The following is a 26294-nucleotide window of genomic DNA, read 5'->3' as shown; positions in this document are numbered from 1 at the left end:
TCACATGAGTAATACAGGAAGTGAAACCTTACTCAGGTAACACGCAAATACAGGAAACAGATAAGGGGAAAACATTTAAGTCCTCCTTTGCCTCCTCCACAGTTAACCACTGCGAACTGCTTGGCATTTGGGCATCGTCAGCCATCAACAAGAAAACACAGCAGGATGGCTGGCTGACTTTTCTCCTTTCACCAGATGTTAACAACGCTATAGACACATCTGGGCCCACGACAGATAAGGGCTGGCTTCTAACTGTCTTTCCGTGTATTTTTATCTATTTATCCCCACACCATATACATATATCATTTATTTTCTGTGCTATAAATAGCATCATATCAAACACTTGGTACTTGTTTTATTTTCTTTTACATGACATTCTATTTTGGGTTTCTTTTTAAAATAAAACCATAATAGTAATAAAAACTTAAACTTTACAGAAGGGCAAAAAGGAAAACAAAAACACAAAATCCTTTCCTTCATTGTATCCCTCCATTCCCACTCCCCAGAGCACACAGATATATTTTCATGTATCCTTCTAGAAATGACCATTGTAAATGCATACACAAGGGCTTAAACACATACATACTTGATCTGTTCACTTTATAATAAGAAAGTGAGAACTCAGAAAGGTCAAATGATACACCCAAAGTCACACAGCAGCCTGGGGCAGAGGCAAGTGTAGAACTCAGTGCTCTGCCTCCCAGAGGGCAAAAGTTTGTCCACTGCATCTCCAACAAGTTGGCCCAGAGCCAGTCTCGGCTAATGTTCCTCATCCGTCCCTACCTTCGACCTTGTCTGCCAGTCTGGTGACTCTCCATGTTGCCCACGCCCCCTCCCCTCCCACGAATGCCCCTGGCTCAGTGTATTAATAGCCTGCACTTGTGCAGCTCATCCGGGAGCGGCCTGCCTGATTGGTCATTTCAGGAATGCCTGCTGTCTCCCTCAGCGCTGTCCTCACAGAACAATGCAGTGGCGCCTGGCAAAGTGGTTCAGTGGGCTTGCGTTTGTGCTTTTGTTCCTCAAATTACCAGTGACAATTAGGGGCAAAAGACCCTTTGTAAGGATAATTCCATTTAAGTAATCCCTTGCCCTGGGAGGAACCGACATCCCGTCTATACTCTGTGCTAGGCTTCGGGTCCACATGTCTGGCCTTGGGGAGTTTGCCGCTTGATGGGTGAGGATGGGCACACGTGCCGATAACTGGCCTTTGCTCCTTCTCTCTTGTCTTTGTGTGGGTCAGCCTTATCTGTCGTGGGCCCAGATGTGTCTGCAGCATTGCCAACATCTGGTGAAAGGAGAAAAGTCAGCCGGCCATCCGGATGCGTTTTCCTGTTGACGGCTGATGATGCACATTGGCACATCTGGGAAACATCCAGATGGCCAGACCATGCGTGCTATCCACTCACATGTGTGGTCCTCCTGCCTTCAATGACATGTCCACTGGGGCAGATAGAGCCTGCACCTGTGAACTCTCCCCGAGCCAGGCCTGTTCAGCTCAACTGGACCTCACCGATGGACATTTTGTTGCAAGGAGAAAAGAGGAAAGCCCAGAACTGGACACTGGGTATGGGGAAGGTAGAGTTTTGGGGGGAAGGCGGCGGCGGTGAGAAACTGACAGCTAGAGAAACTCTGACCTTGAACATGAAGTCTCTTGACTTCACAGAGATGGAGCCTGGAGGTTTTGCCTCTAGTGGGGAGCTTTGGAACAGGGCGCTGTCTTCCCGGCCCCTTTGATTCACGGCCACTCAGGGACCAGTCTCACTTCCTGGGAAACAAACCCTCTCGAGATCCGTGATTCTGCAGCGCCCTCTCGTGGGCAACTGGAATCTGTCTGGAGAGAAAACCTCAGGACACGGGCATACCGTCATCACACATGTGGGCATTCATGGATTTTAGAATCGTATGTCCAAGTCCTTCCACCTGCTCCCACTCACTGTAATATTAAGTCCTAAACGAACAACTGACTATTTGTATATATGGATGGGAGCCTGGTGGAAATTTGTTACAAGACAGCAAAGGACTGAGGACAGGGCTCAAATGTGTTAAGGCGGTGTAGACAGACTGGAAAGAATCCAAAATGGTGACATGCGAATGTGTGTGTGCATTGAGTGCACGCGTGAGACAGCCTGTGCTAAACAGATTCTGCCACGTTTCCAAATGATTTGGGCACACCCTCTTTACATCCTCCAGCCTAAATCAGGACACTCTCTTTAGTTTCCTTCTGTGCTCCAGAGAATTTTGTCCAAGCCTTCCCAAGCCTGGTGCAGAGGGGAAAGTACAGACTCAACAGCAGGAAAGAGGTTCCAAGAGTGTGTGGCCTCAGGCTGGTAAAACTCCAGGTGTGAGTTTCCCCAGTGGGTTGTGTGCCTCCCCAGGCTTGCTGGAAATTAAACACCATCCGGTTGGAAGGCCCCAACACCAGGTCTCCTGGCCTTGTGGACTCTCGGTCCCGGTAGATGGAGGCTCGGTGCAAGTGTGATCCCCACTTTCCACCCACCCAAATCGAATTAGCCTCTCCTAGACTGCAGGGCTGGCAGCCAGGCCCCACTCCTCCTCTCACATTCTTCTTTCTGTTCCTCCTCACATCTTAAAGACGACATCCTCACTCCCATCCTGATCTGTCCCAGTCCCCAGGGTATGTTTTGCCTTCCCCATCCTGGGACTTGCCTCAGCTTCTTCCTTCACCATCCCTTCCTATTGCTCCTTTCAAAAGACAGCTTTCCCCTACCTTCATTCTTCCATCCGCCCAACTGGCTCATCCCCTGCACGTCACACCCAGCCTCCCCGCCGCCCCCAATCTGCTGCATCCCAGCCCCACCTTAGATAAGGGATGTCATCGTCCAGGTTATGATCTGGCTTCTTCACCTCCCGCTTCCCAACCATGGACTTCCAACCCATGGAAAAGAAAGGTGGCAGCTACCATCCCATTGGAAAGTGCCTGGTTCCAACCCCATGATGGCAGCTGTGGGGAAGGGTGCTTTACACTGTCAAGAAGAGAACCTAGCAGGACTGACTGCAAGGTGGAGGATGCCCAGGAAATGTGGGGCTCACAGGACCTCATGGTGTGGCACAGATGGAAATGTCCAGATCAGATGGAGGAGGTGAGGACCACCCCCCCGTCCTCTGCCCAGGGCCGCTCCTCCCCATAGTATGTGCTGAGAGAGCCTTTGCTGCCTCTGCTGTTCCCCCCTGTCAAGACAGGGACAGATGCAAACAGAGGCTGGAAAACAGAGATAGAGGGAGCCAGGATGAAGAAAAGTGACGTAGATGCATGAAAGCCTGGAGCAGCAAGGAGCTGCACTGCAGTGGGGGAGGAATGTCTTGAGCACTTGGCATCTCATTTCACCTCACAGCAACTGTGACTGAGGGACGGCATCAGCCCATTTCACAGGCGAAAAAAACAGACATGGGGAAGCTTCCAGGGCCACACAGTCGGGGTGTGGCTGAGCTGTGCTTCTGGGCTTAGCCTGGTTCATCCCCAGGCACTTGGCCTTTCCACAACACAGAGAGAGGCACGAAAAGAGGCTGTCTCGATCTTGCTTCTCAAGTGACTCAGCACACAGAGAGAAGGAAGAGGCCAGCATACAGAGACCGGAGAGGCTCTGAGGGACGTGCCAGGAGAGACAGGGAGATGAGGAGACAAAGACACAAGGAGGGGCAGGGAAAGATCCTGCTTATTTCTCCCGATGCAAATGGATTTGGTGGAAAATACGTATTTTAGGTTTCATTCCCAGATCATCAGAATCAGAATTTCTGATAGTGGGACCAAGGAATGTGCATTTAAAGAAGGTTCCTCCAAGTGACAAAGTGTGCTGAGATATCTGCACCTAACTTGAAAATGCATGCAAAAAATCAGGTAAGTTGACGGATGGAAAGAGGAAGGAGGAACTGATGGATAATATGTGATAAACAGAGCAAAATATTAACTGAAGAGTCTAGAAAGTAGGTAACACTGTTCACTGTGTGATTCTCCTCACTTTCTGTATGTTTGAACAATTTTATAAGATGCCGGAGAAACAAGCTTCCAAATGACTGTGATGATTGGGCAAGTTTGGGACCATGGATGTAGGGGAAAGTTCCATCAGAAAATGTCTGGAGGAGTGGTTGCCCTCGGCCCCCTCGAACCCCACCCCCAAGCTCCAGTCACCAGCCTCTGGTTTCCTCAGTTTCACAGCAACCCCAGAATCTACAGCAGACTGAACAAGGCATTGTCCCTTCCCCTGGGTTCTAGAGGAAGTTCATTTGCCCCTTGGGGTCTCCTGTTCTCTGCGTTGAGCAGGATTAGGGGGTCCCTAGGCTTTGTCTTATTGGGTGGGTTGTCTGAGGCTGGTCCCTGTGGGGGCGTTTATACTAATGCGATGAAGCAGATCCATGCTGTGGATTTGGGGCACAGCTTGGAGAGGTGAGGCTAGAAATTCTCTTGGAAAAATCGGAAGCTGAACTTCTCACAATGGCCCTTCAGCACCTTGGCCAGAGCTGGGGAGCCACAGAAGAAGACCTGCACCTTGCCTTTCTTCTCAGCAGCCACTTTCTGGAACACCTGGAGTCAGTGGGGTTGAGGAAGAGAAGAGGAAAGATAGGTGGAGTTGCTGACTCACCAGTGACACAACCGCCTGGAGGTAACAGCATAACAGGTCGGCAGCAATAAGCATCCCCATTTTCCACAAGGAGCTGCATGGCACAGCTGCTGGATTTCACAGCAGAGTTCGACACTCAGCCATTCAACTAAGAGCCATTTGTTCAACTGGCAACATGACCCCAGAACCCCAGGGAGGGGACCAGGGCCAGAAATAAGTAAGACCCAGGCCCTCCACTCAAGGATCTGCAACTGTGGGAGACAGGCACTAAATTAGATATGCAGAGAGATGCATACAGTGCTCTGGGACTCCCGTGGGAGTCTGAACCTGGTGTTAGTCCCCAGGGCTGGCACCTGCTGTGATTTAAATATCTTTCCTGATGTCAGTCGTTCCCCCAGAGAGGACCCTTTTCTATCCCAAATTCTGCTTATGAATTGCCTTTTTCTGAAAGTCCTCTTTGATGCCCAAGCACTCACCACGGACATTCCCCTCCCACTCAGCTGTTGTGACCCAGACATGGGGTCATCTGCAGCACTTTTAAAAGCAGCACCTTCTGGGCCATTTCCTGCAAACTATATACCCTGACAGGTAAGTGTTCAGGGAAGGAAAATAATAACAAAACCAATCTGAGAAATAAAATAAAAGGATTGCAAACTATTTCATGTCTCTGTGCCTCAGTTTCCCCATTTGTAACAGGAGATGATAAGATCTGGTGTTTTTCCAGGTCCTTGTCCACTCGGGCCTTCTGACACTGGTCCATAGGGAGTCAAGGCTGCAGGGGTCTTTGAGGTCACAGAGACTGACTTCCTCTCTGAACAGATGGGGAAACTGAGGCTAATGACGGAATAAAGGCTAGTGATAAAGCCAGTGTAGGTGTCCTGCTTACCTTTTGCACCATGAGGTCCCTGCTGGACTCTGAACTCTTAACCTCACACTTTACCCCTGACCTTGCCCCACCGCTGCCTCGGGCTCTCAGCTTCATCCATGTCTGCAAGCTGCAGGGCTCCAGTTGGCATTACCTTGCTCCAGTCAGGCCGCCCAGGCTGGGTGCGCGTCTGCAGCCCCGTGATGGAGTCTTTCTTCTCCTTGTTGGCCAAGAGGTCAAGGGCCATCTGCAGGCCAATGGCCTTCATGTCATTCTTGCCCAGTGCAGATGTCATGTACATATGCAGCTCCAGGAAGCGGTCTGTTGGGTAGGGGATGAGGACTGCACTGAGGGTCTAGCACCCATGATGGGCGCAGGGCAGTATGCCAACCACTACCTTACCCTGGGGCTTGGAGGGAGACCCATAGGTCTTTTGCCCAGGATCTGTCGTGTGACCAGTGCCATGGAGAGGAAAGGCAGCCCATTGCTTGAGCTGGCCCTACTATGTGCATGGCACACATTAGTTGCTTTATATGCATGAAGGTGAGCCTCACAACCACTCCAAGAGTTAGATCTTTTATATTTATTTATTTAGTATTTTTGTAGAGATAGGGTTTCACTGTGTTGCTCAGGCTGGTCTTGGACTCAAGCAATCCACCCGCCTCAGCCTCCCCAAGTGCTGGGATTACAGGTGTGAGCCACTGTGCCTGGCCAAGATCTTTTGTATTTATAGAAGAAGAAATGCATCCCAGGGTAGTGAGCATGGCAGTCCCTGGGCTCCAAAGCTCATGCCCTTCTGTGCCTTACATGTCTGTCCTCATCCTGGCTGGGGACACAAGCCACACACATGAAAAGGTAATCTGGACTAAAGGGTCAAGGGCCGAGTGAATGGATCATAGTGTGAAGGCTACTGATATGCAGGGAAGGGCTAATGCAGACAGAGCTGCTTCCCAGAAGGGATGGGAACTGGGTTAGGCCTGGGACGAGGGGTGAGAGTAAAAGCAGAGGTGAAGGGAAGGCATGCTAAGTAGGACTAGTGTGAGCACAGAGTGAGAGGCTGGAACAAATGCAATGTTGGCGGGGCAGGGTGTGGTGCCCAGCTGGAGCCGCGTCCTCAGATGGGAGCAAAAGGAGGTGGGACTGGAAACAGATTGAGGCCAGAATGAGAAGGGTCTTGAATGCCCAGCTAGGAGAGAAGGGAAGGTTGAGAGTAACTGAGTAGGGCGTGACATAATGAAACAGCGCTTTAGGAAGCAGCATCGGAGAGCTGAGGAGACGGGGAAGGAGATTGGCACGAAAGAGCCCACAAGGCCAGAGAACCTGCAGTTCTGCACCACAAAGTTACAGGTCTGCTGGGATACTGATCCTTCAGCACTCAGGAGCTCCCAGGTGGGCACCTCTGTGTTCCATACTCAGACGTGACATAAGAATGTTATCATTTTTATGTGTGCCATGATGAGAAAAAGATTGGTGAGTGCTGCCTTAGGCTTGAGTGTCGGTTCAAGCCAGAGTTGGCAGGGCCTGATCTAGGATGTGGCAAGGAGCATTCCCGAGCTGACGATCACCTCGTTCTTCTCCTCTTCCTCTCTTCCCCTACACCTACACTGAAGGAGCTTTGCCATTCCAACGTGCTTTTTTATTGTTTCCTAAGTCACCATCCGCCCATTTTTCATTTGGCCTAAGGTCTCAGCCGCTGTTACAATGCAAATGGCCCTAGGAAGGATAGCACATTTCATGTCACATGTCACTTAACCGCTAGTCATGCTGGATGGTGTGGGAGGGAGGGAGATGTATTATGAGATGCCCACCTGGAGGACCCCCTGCTTCTTACCCTGCCTCAGAGTCACCATACCCCAGAGAGGGGTAAGAAGAGGGAAGGGGAGACACCATGGTGGGAGGGAGAAGATAAAGGGGCTGTGGAGGATGACCTGGCATGGTTTTCACCCTCTCCATCCAGTTGTGTTTGCGACAACCATCTAATTTCTGGGACACTTTCCTAAGAAAATCATCCAAAGCAAGAAAAAAATTATGTGCACAAATATATTAATTTCAGCAATTTTATGATTATGGAGAATGAGGAATAAACAAAATGTCCAGTAGTAGGAGCTTGGTTAAATAATTTATGGTATAACCACCAACTATACCATTCAGTAAATAGCCGTTAAATACTACTACTACTTTTATTAAACAGTTATTACTACTAGAACTTCTACTACAAATAAATTTATTAAGCAGTTACTATTACCACCACCACCACCACCACTGAATTTATCAAGCAGTTTATTAAGCTCCAGTCACTGTTCTATGTGTTCTGCAGATGATATCTCATCTAATTCCCATGACAATCCTATGAGGTGGGTACTAGTAGCATCCAGATTTTTCAGATAACTGCTTTCAAGGCAAACTGGTTAAATAATATGCCCAAAGTCCTAGAGCTATTAAGGGTAGAGTAAAGATACAAACTTAGAATAATTGACACTTAAGCTATAGAAGTTAAAAATTATAAACCAAAAATTATTTAATGCAAACCTTGACGTATAATTAAAGTTGAAATCAGAAGCCACAAATTTCAGCTGCAGTTAATGAGAAACCCTGAAAGAAATTTGATGTGATAGAGCTGTTGACTCGAGTGGCTTTGAGAATGCAAAGCATTGGGTTAGCTGTTACCCTTTGTTTACACAGATTAGGAAGAAGCAAACAGCAAATATTTATGCGCCAGTAACTAGAAAATTTAAATTAAATTTAAACTTTTCCTTCAGCTTGTCATCATAAAATTGAGTTTCTAATGAATTAATATAAGTAAAAGCATTTAAGAAAAAGAAGTCAATGGTATATAAATATTTGCTGTAATCGTTATTTACAAGAAAGGGCAAGGAGCTTTACTGAACTATTCTAAGCTTGAAGCGTTATCTTCCAAAGACTGTTGACTTGAACTTTAAGGTTCTGAATGTTTGTTATAGTAAACTAGAACTGTTTGGATAGTTTCTTGTAGAAAACTGTGTTTGATTACTTGAACGTATAAACTGTGTTTATTATAGGAATTTGAATTCACTCATGACAACCTTGTGATAATTAAAGAGTCAAATACGATCTGGTTCTAATGAACTCAACAAGTCTAAAACACTACGCCAATTCTCTTAAGTCAGAAACATATCTAAAGATAGTTCTCGTTCTATAAATTATAAGGAAAACAAAACAATGACTTTAACAGATTAACATTTAAATATAGTGTAAACCCTCAGTATTCCACAAAGATGTCCCATTAAGACTATGATATGATCCAGAGAAATATTTCACCATACTTAATAATGATGAGAGTAAATGCTTAGTAAAATATGTAGAATACAGCAAACATTTGGGCAGTGAGGAGGGAGACGTTGGAGAGGTTGAGGGGAAGACATTCACGCCTTCTTTTCTTTTTCAGACAGCGTCTTACTCTGTTGCCCAAGCTGGAGTGCAGTACTGCTATCATGGCTCACTGCAGCCTCAAACTATTGGCCTCAAGTGATCCTCCCACCTCAGCCTCCCAAGTAGCTAGGGCTACAGGTGCGTGCCACCATGCCTCGCTAGTTTTTTTAAAAATATTTTTTTGTAGAGACAGCGTGTGCCTATGTTGCCCAGGCTAGTCTCAAACTTGACCTCAAGCAATCCTCCCTTGGCCTCCCATAGCACTGGGATTACAGGCGTGAGCCACCAGGCCAAACATTCATTTTTGATAAAAGTATAAAAGAAGGGATCAAACAGTTAAAGACTTCATATATACTAAGGTATTTAATCTTTAAAAAAAAAAAAAAAGAATGGAAGGAAGAAAGGGTGTCTAATCTAATCTTTTTTTTTTTTTTTTTTTTTTTTTTGAGATGTAGTCTTGCTCCTCGCCCAGGCTGGAGTGCAGTGGCGTGATCTCGGCTCACTGCAAGCTCCGCCTCCTGGGTTCACGCTGTTCTCCTGCCTCAGCCTCCTGAGTAGCTGGGACTACAGGCGCCCGCCACCACGCCCGGCTAAGTTTTTGTATTTTTAGTAGATACAGGGTTTCACCGTGTTAGCCAGGATGGTCTCAATCTCCTGACCTCGTGATCCACCCACCTTAGCCTCCCAAAGTGCTGGGATTACAGGCGTGAGCCACCGTGCCCGGCCAGGGTGTCTAATCTTTATCTTAGATCACTCTCTAAACTTTCTGATTGTCATTCATCAGAAAAAAGGTTGAGCATTCACCCCCAATAAATACATCTGTTTATCCATGTTTGTCTCTACTTACAGCTTGTGTACATCACAAATATATGTTGCAGGCCAGGTGCAGTGGTGCATGCCTGTAATCCCAGCACTTTGGGAGGCCAAAGCTGGTAGATCACTTGAGCTCAGGAGTTCAAGACCAGCTTGAGTAACCTGGAGATACCCCATTTACTAAAAAAAGGAGATTAGCTGGGCATGGTGGCGCACATTTGCAGTCTCAGCTACTTAGGAAGCTGAGGTGGGAGGATCACTTGAGCCCGGGAGGCAGAGGTTGCAGTGAGCGCCACTGTACTCCAGCCTGGGTGACGGAGCCAGACCCTATCTCAAAAAAAAAAAAAAGAAAAATGTACATTGCAGTAAAGTGAACCACATTTACCCTTCCACCTGAAACAACCAGAAAAATGTATAAAACACATGAAACAATGGTTTCCAGACATTGGTCAGCAGGTGGCACGGGACTGTCATTGCTGAGAGAAGAGAAACAGATGAAGTAAACCCTACAACAGCCCTGCTTATTGCCTGATGCAGTCTCCTGAGGCGAGGAGACAGAAACTGGCATTCACAGAAGCCAAGACAGGCAGAATATTAGGCACAAGACTGGAAAAGGGAACTGCAGAAAGGAAGAGAGGGAAGGAGGAAAGGAGAGAAGGAGAGATGCAGGGGAGGAGGCCACTCACTAGCTCTGGAAATTTGCATAGTTTCTCCTAAGTCCCTGACTGAGCATTAATTTGAATGTGTGAAAGAAAATGACCAGAAAAACTAGGATGGACGATACCTCGAGCTAAGCAGCTGGGAATAGCTTGCGTTCCCACTAAAAGCAAAGAGGCTTTGCCATATATAGGGCATTAGGTAGAGTCCTACTCCACACTAAAGACTGCTCTAGACTCACCCCAATAGAAGTTAAAAGTGGGCCTCAAGAAGACCCAGAGTCTTACATAATTTAACTGTGCACCAGAACGAAGTGCAGTACTATTTAAAGAAATAACACAAAATCCAGGCCAGTGGCTCACGCCTGTAATCCCAGCACTTTGGGAAGTCGAAGTGGGCGGATCACTTGAGGTCAGGAGTTTGAGACCAGCCTGGCCACCATGGTAAAACCCCGTCTCTACTAAAAATACAAAATTAGCCGGGCGTGGAGGCGGGCACTTGTAATCCCAGCTACTTGCGAGACTGAGGCAGAAGAATTGCTTGAATCTGGGAGGCGGAGGTTGCAGTGAGCTGAGATCGCACCTGGGCGACAGAGCAAGATCCAGTCTCAAAAAAATAAAAAATAAAATAAAATAATAAAGAAATAACACAAAATCCATAATACAACATAAAATTCATAATGTCTGGCATCAAATAATAAATTATCGGGCACGCAAAGAAGCCAGAAAATAAAATTTAACCTGGAGAAAATTAGTAATTAGATACAGACTCACAAGTGACAGAGATGATAGACATAATAGACAAAAATGTTGAAATAATGAATGTGCTCAAGAACATCAACGCAAAATAAAACAAAACAAATATGATGGTCGGGCGTGGTGGCTCATGCCTGTAATTCCAATACTGTGCGAGTCTGAGGCGGGAGGATTGCTTGAACCCAGGAGTTCAAGACAACCAGCCTGAGCAACATGGTGAACCCCCTTCTTTACAAAATACAAGGAAATCAGCCATGCGTGGTCATGCATTCCTGTAGTCTCAACTACTTGGAAGGCTGAGATGGGAGGATTGCTTGAGTCCAACCTGCAGTGAGCCGCAATCACACCACTGCACTCCAGCCTGGGCGACAGAGTGAGACTCTGTCTCAAACAAAACAAAACAAAACAACAAATATGTCAACAAGAGAAGTGGAGGATGTAAAAGAGACCCAAACAGAATATCTAGAGAAGAAAAATACAGTAACAAATAAAAAATACATTGGGTAGAATCAACAGCTCTTTTAAGTCCTTTGGCTTTTTATGTACATTTCAGAATCAGCTGGTCAATCTCTATTTTTCAAAAATCCTGCTGGGACTTTTATTAGGATGGGAATAATAGATAATGTGCTACAGAAGAAAATATCAGTGAACTTGAAGACATAGCAATAGAAACTATCCAAAATGAAGCAGAGATTGAGAAAGAAAGAGAAGAACAGAGACTCAGTGACCTGTGGGATAATATCAAACTGTGTAACTGAAGTGGCAAGAAGGGGAAGAGGAAGTAAACAAACAAAAAACAGATAAACATGTTTTTTCAAACAGCTGGAAAATTTTCAAATCTCATGAAATCTATAAGCCCATTAAGCCAAGAAGTTCAATGACCTCCAAGTATAAGAAACATAAAACCACACCAAGGCACATCATAATAAAATTACTGAAAACCAGTGACAAAGATAGACATTTACAAGTGGTGAGATTTTTAAAAGATACATTATGTATGGGGGAACAAAGATAATGGCACCAATCATCTTGTCAGAAACGGTGCAGGCCAGAAGACAATGAGGAGGTATCTTCAAAGTAATGAAAGAAAACATAATCAACTGGTGATAATATCTTTCAAAAATCAAAGTGCGATAAGGTGTTTGTGGTCAAAAGCCAAAAGAGTTTCTCACCAGCAGACCTGCACTACACAGAACCATCAGTTCTTCAAGCAGAAGGAAAACTTTCCCAGATGGAAATCTCGACCCAAGCACGAAAAGTGTAAAGAACCCAGAAATGGTAAACATGTGTATAAAAATAAAAAATTTGTTTTTCTGACTTTTAAATTTCTTTTTAAAAGATAATTGGACAAATGGTGGTACACCCATAAAATGGAATACAACTTAGCAATGAAAAGGAATGAATGACTTACTGATACATGCAACAACACGGATAAATCGTGAGGGTATTATGCTAAGCGAAAGAAGTCAGATGGAACAGACTACATATTATATGATTCCATTTATATAAAATGCTGTAAAAGGCAAAATTGTCATGATAGAAAGCAGACCAGTGGTTGCCAGGGGTTACAAGTCAGGGGAGGGTGTTGACTGTAAAACAGGAAGAGGAAATTTTCAGGAGTAATGGAAAGAAATGCTCCGTATTTTGATTGCAGTGGTGGTTACACTATTGTATGCATTTGTCAAAATGCCATTGTATTCATTGTATGCTTAAATTGGTAAACTTTGTTGTATGTAAATTATACTTCAAAAACCAAACACAAATTAGTGTGAATAAGAATCGTTTGAGGGGCATGTTAAAATGTACATTCCTGAGCCCACTCTCAGAGAATCCATTTGATTTGGAAGGTCTGGGGTGAGTCCTAGGAATTTAAATTTTCAACATGTGCCTATTCTGAATTAAAAGATATGTCATGAAAAAGATAAATTATAAAAATAAAGAAATATATTTTTATAAAATGTGAATAAGAAAACAAAAATTGGAAGGGAATCCTTTAAAATGCCTGGTGTCATCTGGATAGCTGGATGAGATTATGAGGGCTTTTTTTTCCCCCTTCTACTTTTTAACTTTACAAAATATTACATTTTAATAGAACCTTCCCCCATCCTACTTCTCAAGATATGGAATAAGCATCTTCTTAAAAAGACTGAATTAGCCTGGGCAATATAAGGAGATTTCCTCTCTACAAAAAAAAAAAAAAAAAAATTAGCGGGAGTGGTGGCCTGCACCTGTGGTTCCAACTACTCCGGAGGCTGAGGCGGGAGGATTGCTTGAACCTGGGAGGTAGACGCTGCAGTAAGCCATAATCATGCTACTGTACTTCAACTTAGGCGACAGAGTGAGACCTTGTCTCAAAAAAAAAAAAAAAAAAGACTCTGAGTTCGCTTACTGGTTAAATGGTTCATTTTAGGTTACGTGGGTTTCATATCAATAAATTATTTTTTTAAAGATGCTGAATGCCCCTGTCCCACTCCCACTGCCCTCAGGCCCTGTCCTCTCTTACCATGTTGAGTCTCCTGGGCCTGGTCCATCTCCAGTTTAGTCAGCAGGCTCACAAACCACTCAAAAGACCGCTGGTCTCTGTTGATCCAGATAAAGTCCACCTAGGGGGAGAGGTCCTTCAGCTCAGCGGCTGGGTCTCCCTCATTTGCAGGAGGCTCACATCTGTAATCCCTGGGACCCATATGACCACCCTGAAGTAAGCAGGGAACATTCACATACCCATTTAAGGGAGGGAAAAATCAAGGCTCATAGAGGTGAGCAGCCATGCCCAGATCACAGAGCAGTATGGCACCAGAACCAGGTTTCTGACCCCAAGGCGGGGATTTTCTCTAATATCTTCTACTGTTTACAACAAACAGTGTGTTGAAATACTAGCTTAGGATAGCCAGAAAAACATAAATTACTTTTTAAGAAACTCTTCTAAGTGGTATATACAGGATGATGAATTTTCAAAAGGCAAACATGTTTTCATTATTATTATTTGATTATATTATTTTCATTATTATTATTATTTCTTTTTTTTGAGACAGAGTCTCACTCTGTCACTCAGGCTGGAGTACAGTGGTGTGGTCTCAGCTCACTGCCACCTCTGCCTCCTGGGCTCAAGTGATCCTCCCACCACAGTCTCCCAAGTAGCTGGGACCACAGGTGCCCGCCACCACACCCAACTAATTTTTCGTATTTCTGGAAGAGACGGGGTTTCACCATGTTGCCCAGGCTGGTCTTGAGCTCTTGGGCTCAAGTGATCTGCCTGCCTTGGCCTCCCAAAGTGCTAGGATAACAGGCATGAGCCACCGTGCCCAGCCATATGTTTTCATTCTTAAAACCACCATAGGGTCATGGATAGGTAGCATTATGGCTGCAACTGAACCCAGACTGCCTGGCTGTCAAGTTATGCAACCTTCAATGAACTGTTTAGAACATGTCTCAGAGGTGATGGGAACACTGAAGCAGGGGCGGGGCTCAGACATTCAGGAGGCACCAAGGGAACTCATTTAAGAGAATTCAGGGTATCTTGGGGAAAGAAAGATCCCATCAGGGATCACCTATCCGCTCCCACCTTTGCACAGGAGGATGGGCTCCTATTTTAGGAGGTGTCTAGGGGAGAAGGTCTGGAGGCCTGCCTGCAGGAGGTGGTACTCACTTTTTGGAGTTTCATGTTGTCTTGGACACCTTCGATCCAGGAGTGCTGGCAGTTGGGGCAAGTATGCTTTCTTTTCTGGTGCCTGAGGGGAGGCAAGAGGAAGGGGTTGTAAATTTGGGGCGAGACTTTTCAAGACCCCAGAGAATAGTTCAGGGGACAGGGAGCAAGGATGGGGTGGCAGAGTCCACTCTATGAGGAAGGGGAGGGATGAGACACAAAAAGGAGATGGGGGCAGAGCAGGAGAGGCAAGAGAGAGAAGAGCAGAGAGAGGTGAAAGGAGAGGAAGGAGAAGGAATAAAGGGAGGAGGAGTGGGGAGGGCACCTTGGGGCTCTGACCCAGGATGCAGGCAGGAGCACAGTTTGCCCACCTGTACATGATACTCTGCAGGATGGAAGCAAAGGGGGTGATGCCGATGCCTGCCCCGATGAGTACGGCATGCTCAGAGGCAAAGATCCTGCGGGTGGGGGTCCCGTAAGGCCCATCGATGTAGCACTGTGCACAAGAGGGAGTCAGAGAAGGGAGATGGGGGGTGACACTGGTCTCCCCTGCTACCAGGGGATGTCCCCAGGGCTTCAGGACCCCCTTTATACATAAAAAGACATCTCTCCTGGGCTGGAACCCAGGTCTGAGTGGCTCCCAATCCAGTGCTCTTTCTACATCCTGTGCTCTCAGCACCAGCCTGGGGAGAGCTCTAGGTGTTAGAATGCAAAGCTAGTGAAAACAAGGACTCAATCCGCATCCCAGGGGTGTGTGCCTGCCACTGCCGGGTGTGTGCTGTGGGTGCCCAGGAGACAGGGACAGAGAGCACATAGGCCTGTACACTGCACACCCATCCCTGCTCCTGGAGAAGAGACAGGCTGAGTGTGAGGTGTGAGGCTGAGCACCCTTGGATATAAAGAGCAGGGGGAGGGATGTGGTTACATGACCTGGATACCTGGATGTCAGCCCATGGGGATTTGAGGAGCTTGAGTACCCACAATCACAACAGCCCCTCCTTAAAGGCAAAGACTTCATTTCCTTTGGTTGGGGCAGGCGTTCTTGCTCACGTCCACCCCTGCAGCCTCTCACCTTGATATTACAGAACTGGTGGTTCTCCAAAAGTATCTTGGAGCCCTGCAGGGAGTAGAGCAGAGAGTTACGGGTCTTGGAGTGGACAGTATTAGGCATTTCTTAGAAGCTTCTTTGCCCTTGAAGGAGAACATCAGGGATGCGCTGGTAAACTGACTTCTGGAGAAGGGATAACGGTCTTGATTGTTAGCTTCTGCCCATTTCTGTGGTGTAAATCCTGCCCACCGTAGCTCCCACCATAACAACTGTGTTTAATAACCAGCTCACGAAATTCCTGAAACTTTAACAGTGGCTCCTATGGTCCAGCACAAGTCAGTTTCAGGGTGTGACTGGAAAGCACTCCCCTCCTAGCCTGAAATATTCTTTTCCCTCTGCCTAAAACACCCTTTCCTCTTCCCCAGCTGTCAAATTCCTTCAGTGCACACTGTATCTTTCATTGTCCAGCTCATTTGAAGTTGCTATTCCTCTTCAAAGCTCTTCCCACCTTCTCCAAGCAGAGAAGCCAGGGTCTCCCCTAGCTCACAGTTCCCCGGGCCCTAGGCCTTTGCTCTGGGGTTGCAGACAGTGTGCTCCTTGGGGGAAGGGAGCAGGCCTCCTCTGTCTTCCTCAGGACTTAGAGCATGGTAGACAGACAGCCCTGTCCGAGTCAGTATCTTTCCTTCTGGAAGGTGAAGGAAGCAGACCCCAGAACAGGCCTAAAGGAGCCTGTGCTATTTCCTGCTCTGGTGCAGGAGGCAGAGTTAGGAGTGACCTTCACAATCATCCAGGCTGAGAGCATGGAAAGAACGTGCCCACGTTCCCACGGAGCTCTGGTAGATCCTGGGTCTCCTGCTGCCTCTCCAGGATCGTGACATCATGCCATGTTGCTTCTTTGTCCAGAGATGACTGAAGGCTGCTCCCCTGGTGTGGGGCATGAACTCCTGGTGGTGGTTTGAGAGTTAGGCTATGAGACAGCTCCTCTCCTTTTAGTCCTTCTGATGGCAACGAGAAAGCCTTCCGTTCTGGCTAATGCATCTCTACCACCTCTCTAACACTTACTAACCTCTTCTCTTTTTTCCCTTCCTTTGTACAAAGTGAGAAAAGAAAGAAAGAAAAGAAAGAAAGTGGGAAAGAAAGAAAGAAAGAGAGAGAGAGGGAGAGAGGGAGGGGGCGAGGGAGAGAGGGAGGGAAGGAAGGAAGGAAGGAAGGAAGGAAGGAAGGAAGGAAGGAAGGAAGGAAGGAAGGAGAAGGAAAGAAAGAGAGAGAGAAAGAAAGAGAGAGAGAGAAAGAAAGGAAGGAAGGAAGGAAGGAAGGAAGGAAGGAAGGAAGGAAGGAAGGAAGGAAGGAAGGAAGGAAGGAAGGAAGGAAGGAAGGAAGGAAGGAAAGGAAGGAAGGAAGGAAGGAAGGAAGGAAGGAAGGAAGGAAGGAAGGAAAGGAAGGAAGGAAGGAAGGAAAGGAAGGAAGGAAGGAAGGAAGGAAGGAAGGAAGGAAAAGGGAAGAGTGTGGAGCACCACCTCTGGCTTGCAGCCTTAGCAGACAGGCCGTCTAGCAAGAATTTAATAACATTGATTCTCATTGTTTTTACTTTCAGAGCTATCCTGTGTTCATGACATGTAATAATAGTTTTCCATTAGAGATAATAATCTTAAGACTCCTTTTGAAATACAATTAAGTTTAAAGTAATGTTGGGACGTAAGAGAAATACTAAGTAGAAAGTATTACTGGGGCAGTTATTACGCAAAAGTTGGGAAGGTAGCAGGCAGATGATTGGCTTCAGAGACACCCAGGTGATGTGTCGTCCTTCCTGAACATGGCTTGCCCTTAAGGCATGTTCCAAGGACCCACCATGCATGGGAAGATAAGCCAGCTGGCCCTCCTGCCTCTAGTCCCAACTTCCTCAGCCTTACTAGGCCACTGTCTTCAGAATAGGCTTCCCACCATGTGTGAGTCTCCTCTTTTGTCTTCATATACACCAGGTCTTCGTCCTGCGGCCAGGGATCTCCCTTGGGCCTGTAGGACGTCAGCTCCAGTGACGTCCTTGTCGGACGCCACAACTCCCTGTGCTGAGATGCAGGAATGGATAGGTGGGGGCTGTACACTCTGCTTTGTTTCAAAACAGAAATTTCTTTATTATTTAAATCACAAATCAATAACGTTGGCTTTAAAAATACAGATATAGAAACTATTAAACAATAGTGAAAAAAGTATCAGAGCACATAACTACTCAGCATTTTCTTCATGCACTTACAGATTTTTTTCTAACACAGACATACACAATACTTTCACATAAATGGAGCATACTTTTTAGTAGCCTGCTTTTTCCACTTACTACATCTTGACAGGTTTTCCAAGTAAATACATTTAAATTGACCGAATCTTTTTCTTAGGAGATTTAATATTCTATTGTAAAGGTGATCAGCAATTTATTTTGGTATTTTCCTATTGTTGGGCATTTTGATTAGCTTCATTTTCTCATTATTGTAAACCACCACCCTGTCTGAAATAGCACTTTTCCCATCCCTACCTCTTGACACTGACTTATTTATCTTTACAGCATTTATTATCACCTGACATATTATGCATATATTTTATTTGTTCATTGTCTGTCTCCCCACCAGAAGGTAAGCAGTGACTATGCCCTTGTTACTTACTGATAGATCTCCAGCATCTAGAACAGAACCTGGAAAAAAGCAGATGCTGTGCTCCACAAATATTTGCTAAATTAACAAGGAAATTACTATATTTTGTGTGCACCCGTCCAATTAGCTTTTTTTTTTTTTTTTTCTTTTTTTAGATGGGGCCTTGCTCTGTTGCCCAGGCTGGAGTACAGTGGCATAATCTTGGCTCACTGCAACCTCTGCCTCCTGGGTTCAAGCGATTCTCCTGCCTCAGCCTCCCGAGTAGCTAGGACTACAGGCACGCACCACCCCGTCTGGCTGATTTTTGTGTTTTTAGTAGAGACGTGGTTTCACCATGTTGGCCAGGATGGTCTCGATCTCCTGACCTCATGATCCGCCAGCCTTGGCCTCCCAAAGTGCTGGGATTACAGACGTGAGCCACCACGCCCGGCCCCCAGTTAGCTTTTAAGAATACGTCCCTAAAATGGAGTTGCTGGGCATGTAGGTATACATATTTAAAATGCTAACACATATGGCCAGGCTGCCTGCCAGAAAAGATTGTGCCAATTTGTCGTGGCAGAGGTGACTGAGGTCCCAAGGAAACAGCTTTTAGTGTATCTAGCCCACTGATCCACAATGTGCCATGACTCGTCTGATTTTGAAAGTCAGCTTCCTCCTTCAGGACGTTTCCCTGATTAACAGCCGAGAATGTTCTGCTTTTCTTACCTACCCCTGCATATCCCAGAGCTTTGCTCCTGGTGTGGTCCTGGAAAGGTCCTCTGGTCTGGCCAAGCAGGATCTCACCTGGATTTCTACCCTGGACTTTAAATTCCCCAATGGCAAGGCAGGATTGGGCCAGGCCTGGGGATGTCTCCTATGGCAAGGTTTTCATATGTTAACCTGTCTCCCAGCCATGAGGCACAGTCTACTTAGTTTGAATTCAGCCACCCTCGGCCTCAGTGTCTATTCTTATTTCTTTAGCAGTTGCTCTGCCTCTCTCTGTTCCTCCAAAGCCTTGATAGCACCAGCAGCTCATCAGCTTTATAGGTTTCATCAAGGATCAAAAGAGAATAACATTGCTGATGGTGATGATGATGATGACCCTGCTGCCTAGTTCACACAGTACTTTATGTGCATTCATTCAGTTGGTTTTTTAAATAGTCATAAGAGAAAGGTAAGTAACAAAGGAAACTACTTCTATTTTATAGATGAACAAATCAAAGGACATGCCCAAGGTCACACAGTTAGAGAGTATTAGAGCAGAGACCTGGAGGTGGGTCTTTCTGATTTCAATTCCCACTCTGTTTCTGTTGCTCTCTCCCCCATCTAATGGGGGACATCAGACTGGGAAGGATCTGGAGTGGTAACACTTCGAGAAGGTTCTTGAACCACGGAGTCAGCAGTTGCCTAACCCCCTTGTGCTGCCATTTGTGTACACAGCAGTTGCTCAATAATTGATACTCACTGAGAAGAAGGAGGCAACTTGGTCTCTGTGGGCTTGCCAGCAGGTTGGACCCCTTCTCTCCAGTAGCCACCTACCTTGGACAACCTTTGGCTCTTTCTCATTGTCACACTCCTCGACAGCCTCTTGGAACCACAGCCCAGGGGGTCTGATACCTTGAAGGACTCATATAGCCTGTTTGTCCACTGGCCTTGGGACCGGATGTGCAGCCAGATAGTGTCTGAACAAGAGAAGAGTGGGAGGGGAAAGGAGGTCCATAGTGACCGGCACCAGGGAGCAGGCCTCACCCCACTGGAGGGATTGGTGCTGGGCCTCAGCCCTCCAAGTCCTGGTTTGAATGTCCTTCCTCAGGACCAAACTAGCAGCCACAGCCACAGGACTTGGACAGTTGATCTCTTTGGGACAGACCTTGAGATCTTTCTTGATGAAGTCAACCTGAGCTTAATAAGGGTACAGACTCCTATACCAAAGAAAGGATCAGAGCAGCTCACTGGGAATTTTCTAAAGGCAGGGACCCTGCCACCTCCATCAGGCCAAGGTCTCACCAAAATAGGCCCTCCTGCTAGTCAATGGCTCTGCACACAGTAGGTGCTCAGTCCATGGTGGTACCAACTGCTTTCATGGTATCCATGCCTGGAATGTAATTACTAAGGTCCTCTGTTGAATGAATGACTGACGGAAATGTGGTGTGAGGTGACGTGACTCTTCTGCTGAGTGGTACCAAATAGAATCCACAATATCAGAGAGAGGAGGATGCAAGAGATCTCCTGCTTTGAACCCTTGTCCTTTTCCCCTTTTTTTTTTTTTTTTTTTTAAACCACGGATTCTTTTAGCAGTCCTGCAAAGGCAGTGGATAGTCTCCCTCTCAGAATAAGGGTCTAAATACATGAAACAGGGATGGCCAACCTTTTGGCTTCCCTGGGCCACACTGGAAGAAGAAGAATTGTCTTGGGCGGCACATAAAATACATTAACACTAACAATAGCTGATGAACTAAAAAGAAAAAAAAAATCACACAAAAAAATCTCATCATGTTTTAAGAAAGTTTATGAATTTGTGTTGGGCCACATTCAAAGCTGTCCTGGGCCACATGTGGCCCAAGGGCCACGGGTTGGACAAGCTTGACATAAAGTAATATACAGAGAAATTACATATGAATCCAGTTATAATTAGTTATCAAAATGTTAAAAAAAAAACAAATTTGTGACAGGAATCCATGTGCTTCTTTGTTAATACATGAATTAATGAGCTCTAGCAGGCCCCAACCAGCCCTGGGAATCAGAAGCAGTAGTGAGCATAAATACTCTTGAAGCATTGGCCGCAGCTGTAACATGAGAAAAAGACATCCATGGTTTTCACCGCGAAAAAGTCAGAGGTATCATTAATGCTCCTGGGGTTTGTTACTCACATTTATCGTTGAAGAAAATGCTAAATTTCAGTTAGAGGTTAGTGAAAATAAAGATGTCCCATTCAAGTTGATGAAGGAATTCATGACCTGGTGTTACCATGTATTTTACAGAGGCTTAGAGAGGTGCTTCGCAGTTTTATGAGGAGCGGATTGAAAAGTCAGGACTGGAGCTCAAGTTCTAGGATCCTAGCTCCATCCTAGTTTCCTCCTTCATTCGGGCATCAGCACCCTTAGGCGCTTGCATGCCTTGGCTACATAAATGTACCCTGAAGTGCCTCAAGCAATGACTCAGACCTAGGAAGTCTCCAACAATGGTGGTTGAATTCATTCAGCTACAGTTGCTAAACTGAGTCCCACTCCTGAATCCAGTAAACAAGCTCTATAAACAAAGTTGGTATATTTACCAGCCCCCTACATGAACCCTTTCAGCTCAGGGCAGGAGACTCTCCCAGGGTCCAAGGACAGGCAGATTCCAAACTGAGACCCAGAAGAAATCCCTTCAAGAAATGGTGAAGGTCGGGCTCATGCCTGTAATCCCAGCACTTTAGGAAAGGCGGGTGGATCACCTGAGGTCAGGAGTTCAAGACCCAGCCTGGCCACCATGGTGAAATCCCGACTCTACTAAAAATACAAAAATACAAAAAAATTAGCCGTGCATGGTGGCGCATGCCTGTAATCCCAGCTACTCAGGAGGCTGAGGCAGGAGAACCTGGGAGGCAGAGGCTGCAGTGAACCGAGATCATGCCACTGCACTCCAGCTTGGGTGACAGAGTGAGACTCTAGAAAAAAAAAAAGAATTAGTGAAATAAAACAAGTTTGGAAAGTTAGGGGAGAAAAAGAATGGGTGAAACACATGACATACCCATATAATATTAATAATAGTCAATAACCATATTAGTATCCATACACTGCAATACCATGCAGGCATAAAAAGGAAAAGCTCTATCTTCACTGATATACAAAGATCTCCATGACATACTGCTGCTATGAAACACTGCCTCTAGTGTGAGCCCATGTATACAAAATCTCTCCATCTGGTTAGCCATGTAGATAGATAGAGAGAGAGAGCTGGAAGCCTATTCACCAAATAATTGGCAATGGTTTCCCTTGGATAAAATTATATGAAGGATTCTCATTTTCTTCTGTATGTATTTTGATATTGTCTGAGTTCTCTGAGAGCACAGACGTTCTTCACAGAGTAGAAAGGAAAGGAAAAAACTAGGGAGAAAATAGCCTCACCCTCTCCAACCTCTACCTTTGTTCCATGGTACATTGAGGGCACAATTCAGGTGATTCCAAGGTAGGGGGTATGCAGCCCCACATGTGGAAACCCTGGCCTTGGGTCTACATTGTGAGCTGAGGGATCTGGGCCAGGGGTCCTGCTGAGCTGGGTCTGGGAGGCATCCTGAGTGACACTAAAGCTTGTAACCAGGATGAGTCAGAGAACCCCCAACACGCAGGGCCGGGTAACCCTCATGAGGCCAAGCAAGGGTCTTACTGTAATAGGTCACTCAAGGCCTTCCCTGTTGGAAATGTCAGTGCAAGCCACCCTTGCCATACTTGGAGGCACATCTCATGGTGGGAAGAAGGGCAGGGGTCCAGATGGCAGCTCCAAAAACAGCCTGGGACTGGAAGGAAGGCACGTGCATGGGTGACAGTCAGAGGACAGCTGAGCAAAAGCATCAGCTGAACTGTTCTGTGTGTGCTGGGGACCCAAAAAGCAATGGGAATGGTTCAGGGCTGGAGGAGAAGGGTGTGAGGGATTCTGCTGCCTTGGGGCTCTATAAGGCCCAAGTCCAGGTGGGAGTAGGGAAACCTGGTCTCCCATCACAGCCCTCTTAAAAACGCCTATATCCTCTCCTGAGCCAGGTACTCCTCTGCTTAAGAACCATTCATGGCTCCCAATTGGCTGCTCCATTCATCTGGATTCCAACTTTGCTTTTGAAATCCTCGTTAGTCCCATCCTAGCTCTAACTGGCTTTGCCAGCAACATCACTTGCCCTTTCATGCTCTTTTTCTCTCTCTGTATGTCCCTCCATTCTTTCCTTGCTACTCCACCTGCCCACCCACCCCCTCCCCATAGCTCTAGCTATAGGAGACTCTTCTGAGTCTCCAGGTTCTCATGTTTTTACTTCTGCTTTTCCCTCTGCCTCCTCCCCATCTCCTTCCCTATCTGGTAAACTCCTACTAGCCATTCAAAGTCCAGCTGAGTGCCCCCGTGTCTGCAAAGGCTTCTCCCCACCAAGCCAGGCCCTCCCTGTAAGACTTCAGTGCAACTGGTACAGCCCTTGCCATGCCAATCGGTGTCTGCATGCCGGCTCCCGCTTCAAAGAGAGCTTTTTGAGGCTGACTTTGTGTTTCTGGCCTTGTTCAGTGCTGTGTTCCGAGTTCCCAGCCTGTACTTGGCCCACAACGGGAACTCGGTGACTATGTGCAGAGTGACTGGAGGAGGTCGCCGTTACCTTTCTGCTCAGGAGCACTGCTGATGGTGAAGGGGTGCCACTCATAGCGAGCGATGGTGGGGATGTTCAGATACAAGTAGTCACCAGGTCTATAGTGGAAAAAAGGGGGCCGCCTGATGAGGAGATGAGTGACCTGGGAAAGAGGAAGGAGATCAGTATCATTCCTGCAGGCCCAAAGCCACCAGGGGCTCCAGGATAAGAGGGCAGAGGCTGGGCTGCCCTCTTCCTCCATAAAACAGGCATGCCCCGAGACACGACACTCTTCTGTGCTTCTGAGTGGGGGCCCACCTCAGCAGCCAACCTGCCGATCTGGAAGTGGGCAACAATCCTAGAGGGGGCAGCCAGGCTGTGTCTGAAGCGGGGCCCCTGGTTTTACCCTGCTTCTCAGGGTGTAAGCACTGCTTTTTAGTGGACCCTCTGTGACATGTCCCTGTGATGCCTCCCTGGCTGCTCCAGCCCTTTCTTGGAACTTCGGCCAGTGCTTGGCCAGCATTCCAAACACCAATGGGCATCTCTCCTTGGACAACAACATCCTTCCAGACAATTGCTTCGGAGCACTGTGCTATCTCTAGGCCTCACAGCAATTGTATGAGGCGGGTATTATTTTCTCTCTACTTTAGGGAGGAGAAGAGGAGGCTCAGAGAGGTTAAATAACTTCCCAAGGCCACTGGGTAAGAAACCGTGGGATCTGAATGCGGTTGAGGCTGTTGGATGCCAGAGCCTAGACACACAGCACAGCCTCATTCTTCAGCCTCCCAGGTCCTCCAATGCAGTGTGTCCAGAGCTGAGCCCACCTAGAACTGCCTTTCTCTTCTCCATAGATGATACCACTCAGACACCTGGGAGACGTCCTAGACTCCATCCTCTCTGTCGCCGCAAAACACAACCAGTTGCTTCTTGAGTCTTTCTGTGATGTGCGCCTGCCTCCATCCCATGGCCACTGCCTCAGTGTCAAGGCCCTCATGAACTCTCATCTTTGTATTTGCAAGAACCTCCCCCCAAACCCCCTCCAAGTCACCTTCCACAGAGCAACTAAAGAAATCTAACTAGAGTATAAATGGTCCCAGTTTAATACCACCATCTCCTCCCAGCATGCTCAGGGGTTCCCCATGGCCTGCGGGGTGGGTCTCCCAGCTCAGGAGGCCCTTCATGAGCAGGCCTTACTCATCTCTCTGGCTTCCTCCTGGTAACTTGGCTCCAGCTATGCCTAATTACCTATGGTCCCCCAAGCACAGTATACCCTTTCACAATTCTGTGTCTTTACCATGCGGTTCCTCCTGCCAGCAATACCCTTCTTTGTCTTCTCTATCCAACAAACTCCTATTCATCCCTCAAAACCCTGATATGGCATCTTCTCCCTTATTCTGAAGCTTTCTCTGACCTCCCAAAGACAAAGGGTTTAATACCTCCAGCAACACAGCCCTGCACTGTAATGAAAGGGCTGGCTCCCCTAGAAAGCAGGACAGTGCAAAACCTTCTCTGTTTCTCTGTAACCTAGTTCAGGGCCTGGTACCCTGTAGGCACTAATAAATGCTTACTGAGCTGAAGGAGAATGTTCTCCCCAAAATTGGATTTTAGAGGTGTATTGCCTGCCCTGCCATTCACCTTCCTAAAGTCTCCCTCTTGGAGGGCTGGACTGGGTCTTCCATTTTGCTTGTCTCCTCCATAGCAAGGGGGCTGCAGCTACACTAGTCCCTATTTCCTTGGGGGTCTGATGGGGTACCCAACTGTTCCACCCCACAAACTGTCTCTTGGGATGAGTGGGAAAAGTCTCCCCCCAGCCCTTTGTACCTTGGAGGGGAGGAGGTTGACTTCCATGATGCACACGGCTGCCATGCGGGACACTGCCAGTCCGATGGCCTTCTCCAGGAAAAACAAGACTCCAGGAACCAGCAGCCACTTCCAGAAGTTGGGCCCGTGAAAGATGAGCAGAAGCCACACGAGGAGGTAGGACAGGTGAGTCCAATAGAACACCTGTGGGGGTAGAGGGACAGTAAATTTCCAGAACTCAAGGTCTGGGGGTTGGAACAGAGCCAGGACTCAGGGTTATCCGCAAAGCCAGGACAGTGCCCAGAGCCTTGACTCTCTCCCGTGGATGGAGTTGGGTAAGAGGTTGGGGTTGGGAAGCTTCTTTTTCTGGGGGCTTGGCCAAAGGAGGCTGTAAGGGAAGCTTCCTGATACCAGAGGCAAACATCTGAAATATCTGCCTGGGGAGGTTCTGGGCAGACTGGAGTGCCCCACAGGGATCATGAGCCTCAGTATCCCTACCTTCTGATCCATTCTCAGAAGGAAGAAAGGAAAGACAGCAGTGGCTTCCTGGGAGTGGAGAAGAAATAGCACAAGACAATTTTAGCACCCACTAAAGCTTTGGGATCTTGGGCAATTTCATGACTTTTCTGAGTGTCAAATTCCTCATCGGTCAAATGAGGATTCTGATTCCTACTTCAAAGGCTTGTTGCTGGCCCAGAGTAGGTAGGTGCTCAGTATATGTCTATTTCTGATGTGGCCAGGCCAGGAGACAGTCAAGCTCTCCAAACCAAGTCCTCTGTGACTTTCTGCATCTTGAGGACGCTGG

At 46.9% G+C, this 26294-nt stretch overlaps 1 protein-coding gene across 2 annotated transcripts in view; it reads right to left on the bottom strand.

The window, feature by feature from the left end:
- Nucleotides 1-3509: 3509 nt before the first annotated feature.
- The window catches only part of NOX5 (NADPH oxidase 5), a 32910-nt gene continuing 10125 nt past the window's right edge, over nucleotides 3510-26294 (bottom strand). For both annotated transcript variants that reach the window (XM_038010092.2, XM_008016095.3), the window contains exons 7-15: nucleotides 25511-25693; nucleotides 23720-23852; nucleotides 19927-20069; nucleotides 15791-15835; nucleotides 15090-15214; nucleotides 14722-14803; nucleotides 13579-13678; nucleotides 5597-5763; nucleotides 3510-4540 (exon numbers count right to left, since the gene is read on the bottom strand). In XM_038010092.2, the coding sequence (XP_037866020.2) occupies nucleotides 4409-4540; nucleotides 5597-5763; nucleotides 13579-13678; nucleotides 14722-14803; nucleotides 15090-15214; nucleotides 15791-15835; nucleotides 19927-20069; nucleotides 23720-23852; nucleotides 25511-25693 (1110 nt within the window). In that variant the 3' untranslated portion in view covers nucleotides 3510-4408. The remainder of the gene's footprint in view (nucleotides 4541-5596; nucleotides 5764-13578; nucleotides 13679-14721; nucleotides 14804-15089; nucleotides 15215-15790; nucleotides 15836-19926; nucleotides 20070-23719; nucleotides 23853-25510; nucleotides 25694-26294) is intronic.

Source organism: Chlorocebus sabaeus, chromosome 26 (assembly GCF_047675955.1).
Source record: "Chlorocebus sabaeus isolate Y175 chromosome 26, mChlSab1.0.hap1, whole genome shotgun sequence".
Taxonomy (NCBI): Eukaryota; Metazoa; Chordata; class Mammalia; order Primates; family Cercopithecidae; genus Chlorocebus; species Chlorocebus sabaeus.
The sequence above is the reverse complement of the archived record's forward strand: the minus strand, read 5'-3'. Positions and strand labels throughout refer to the sequence as shown.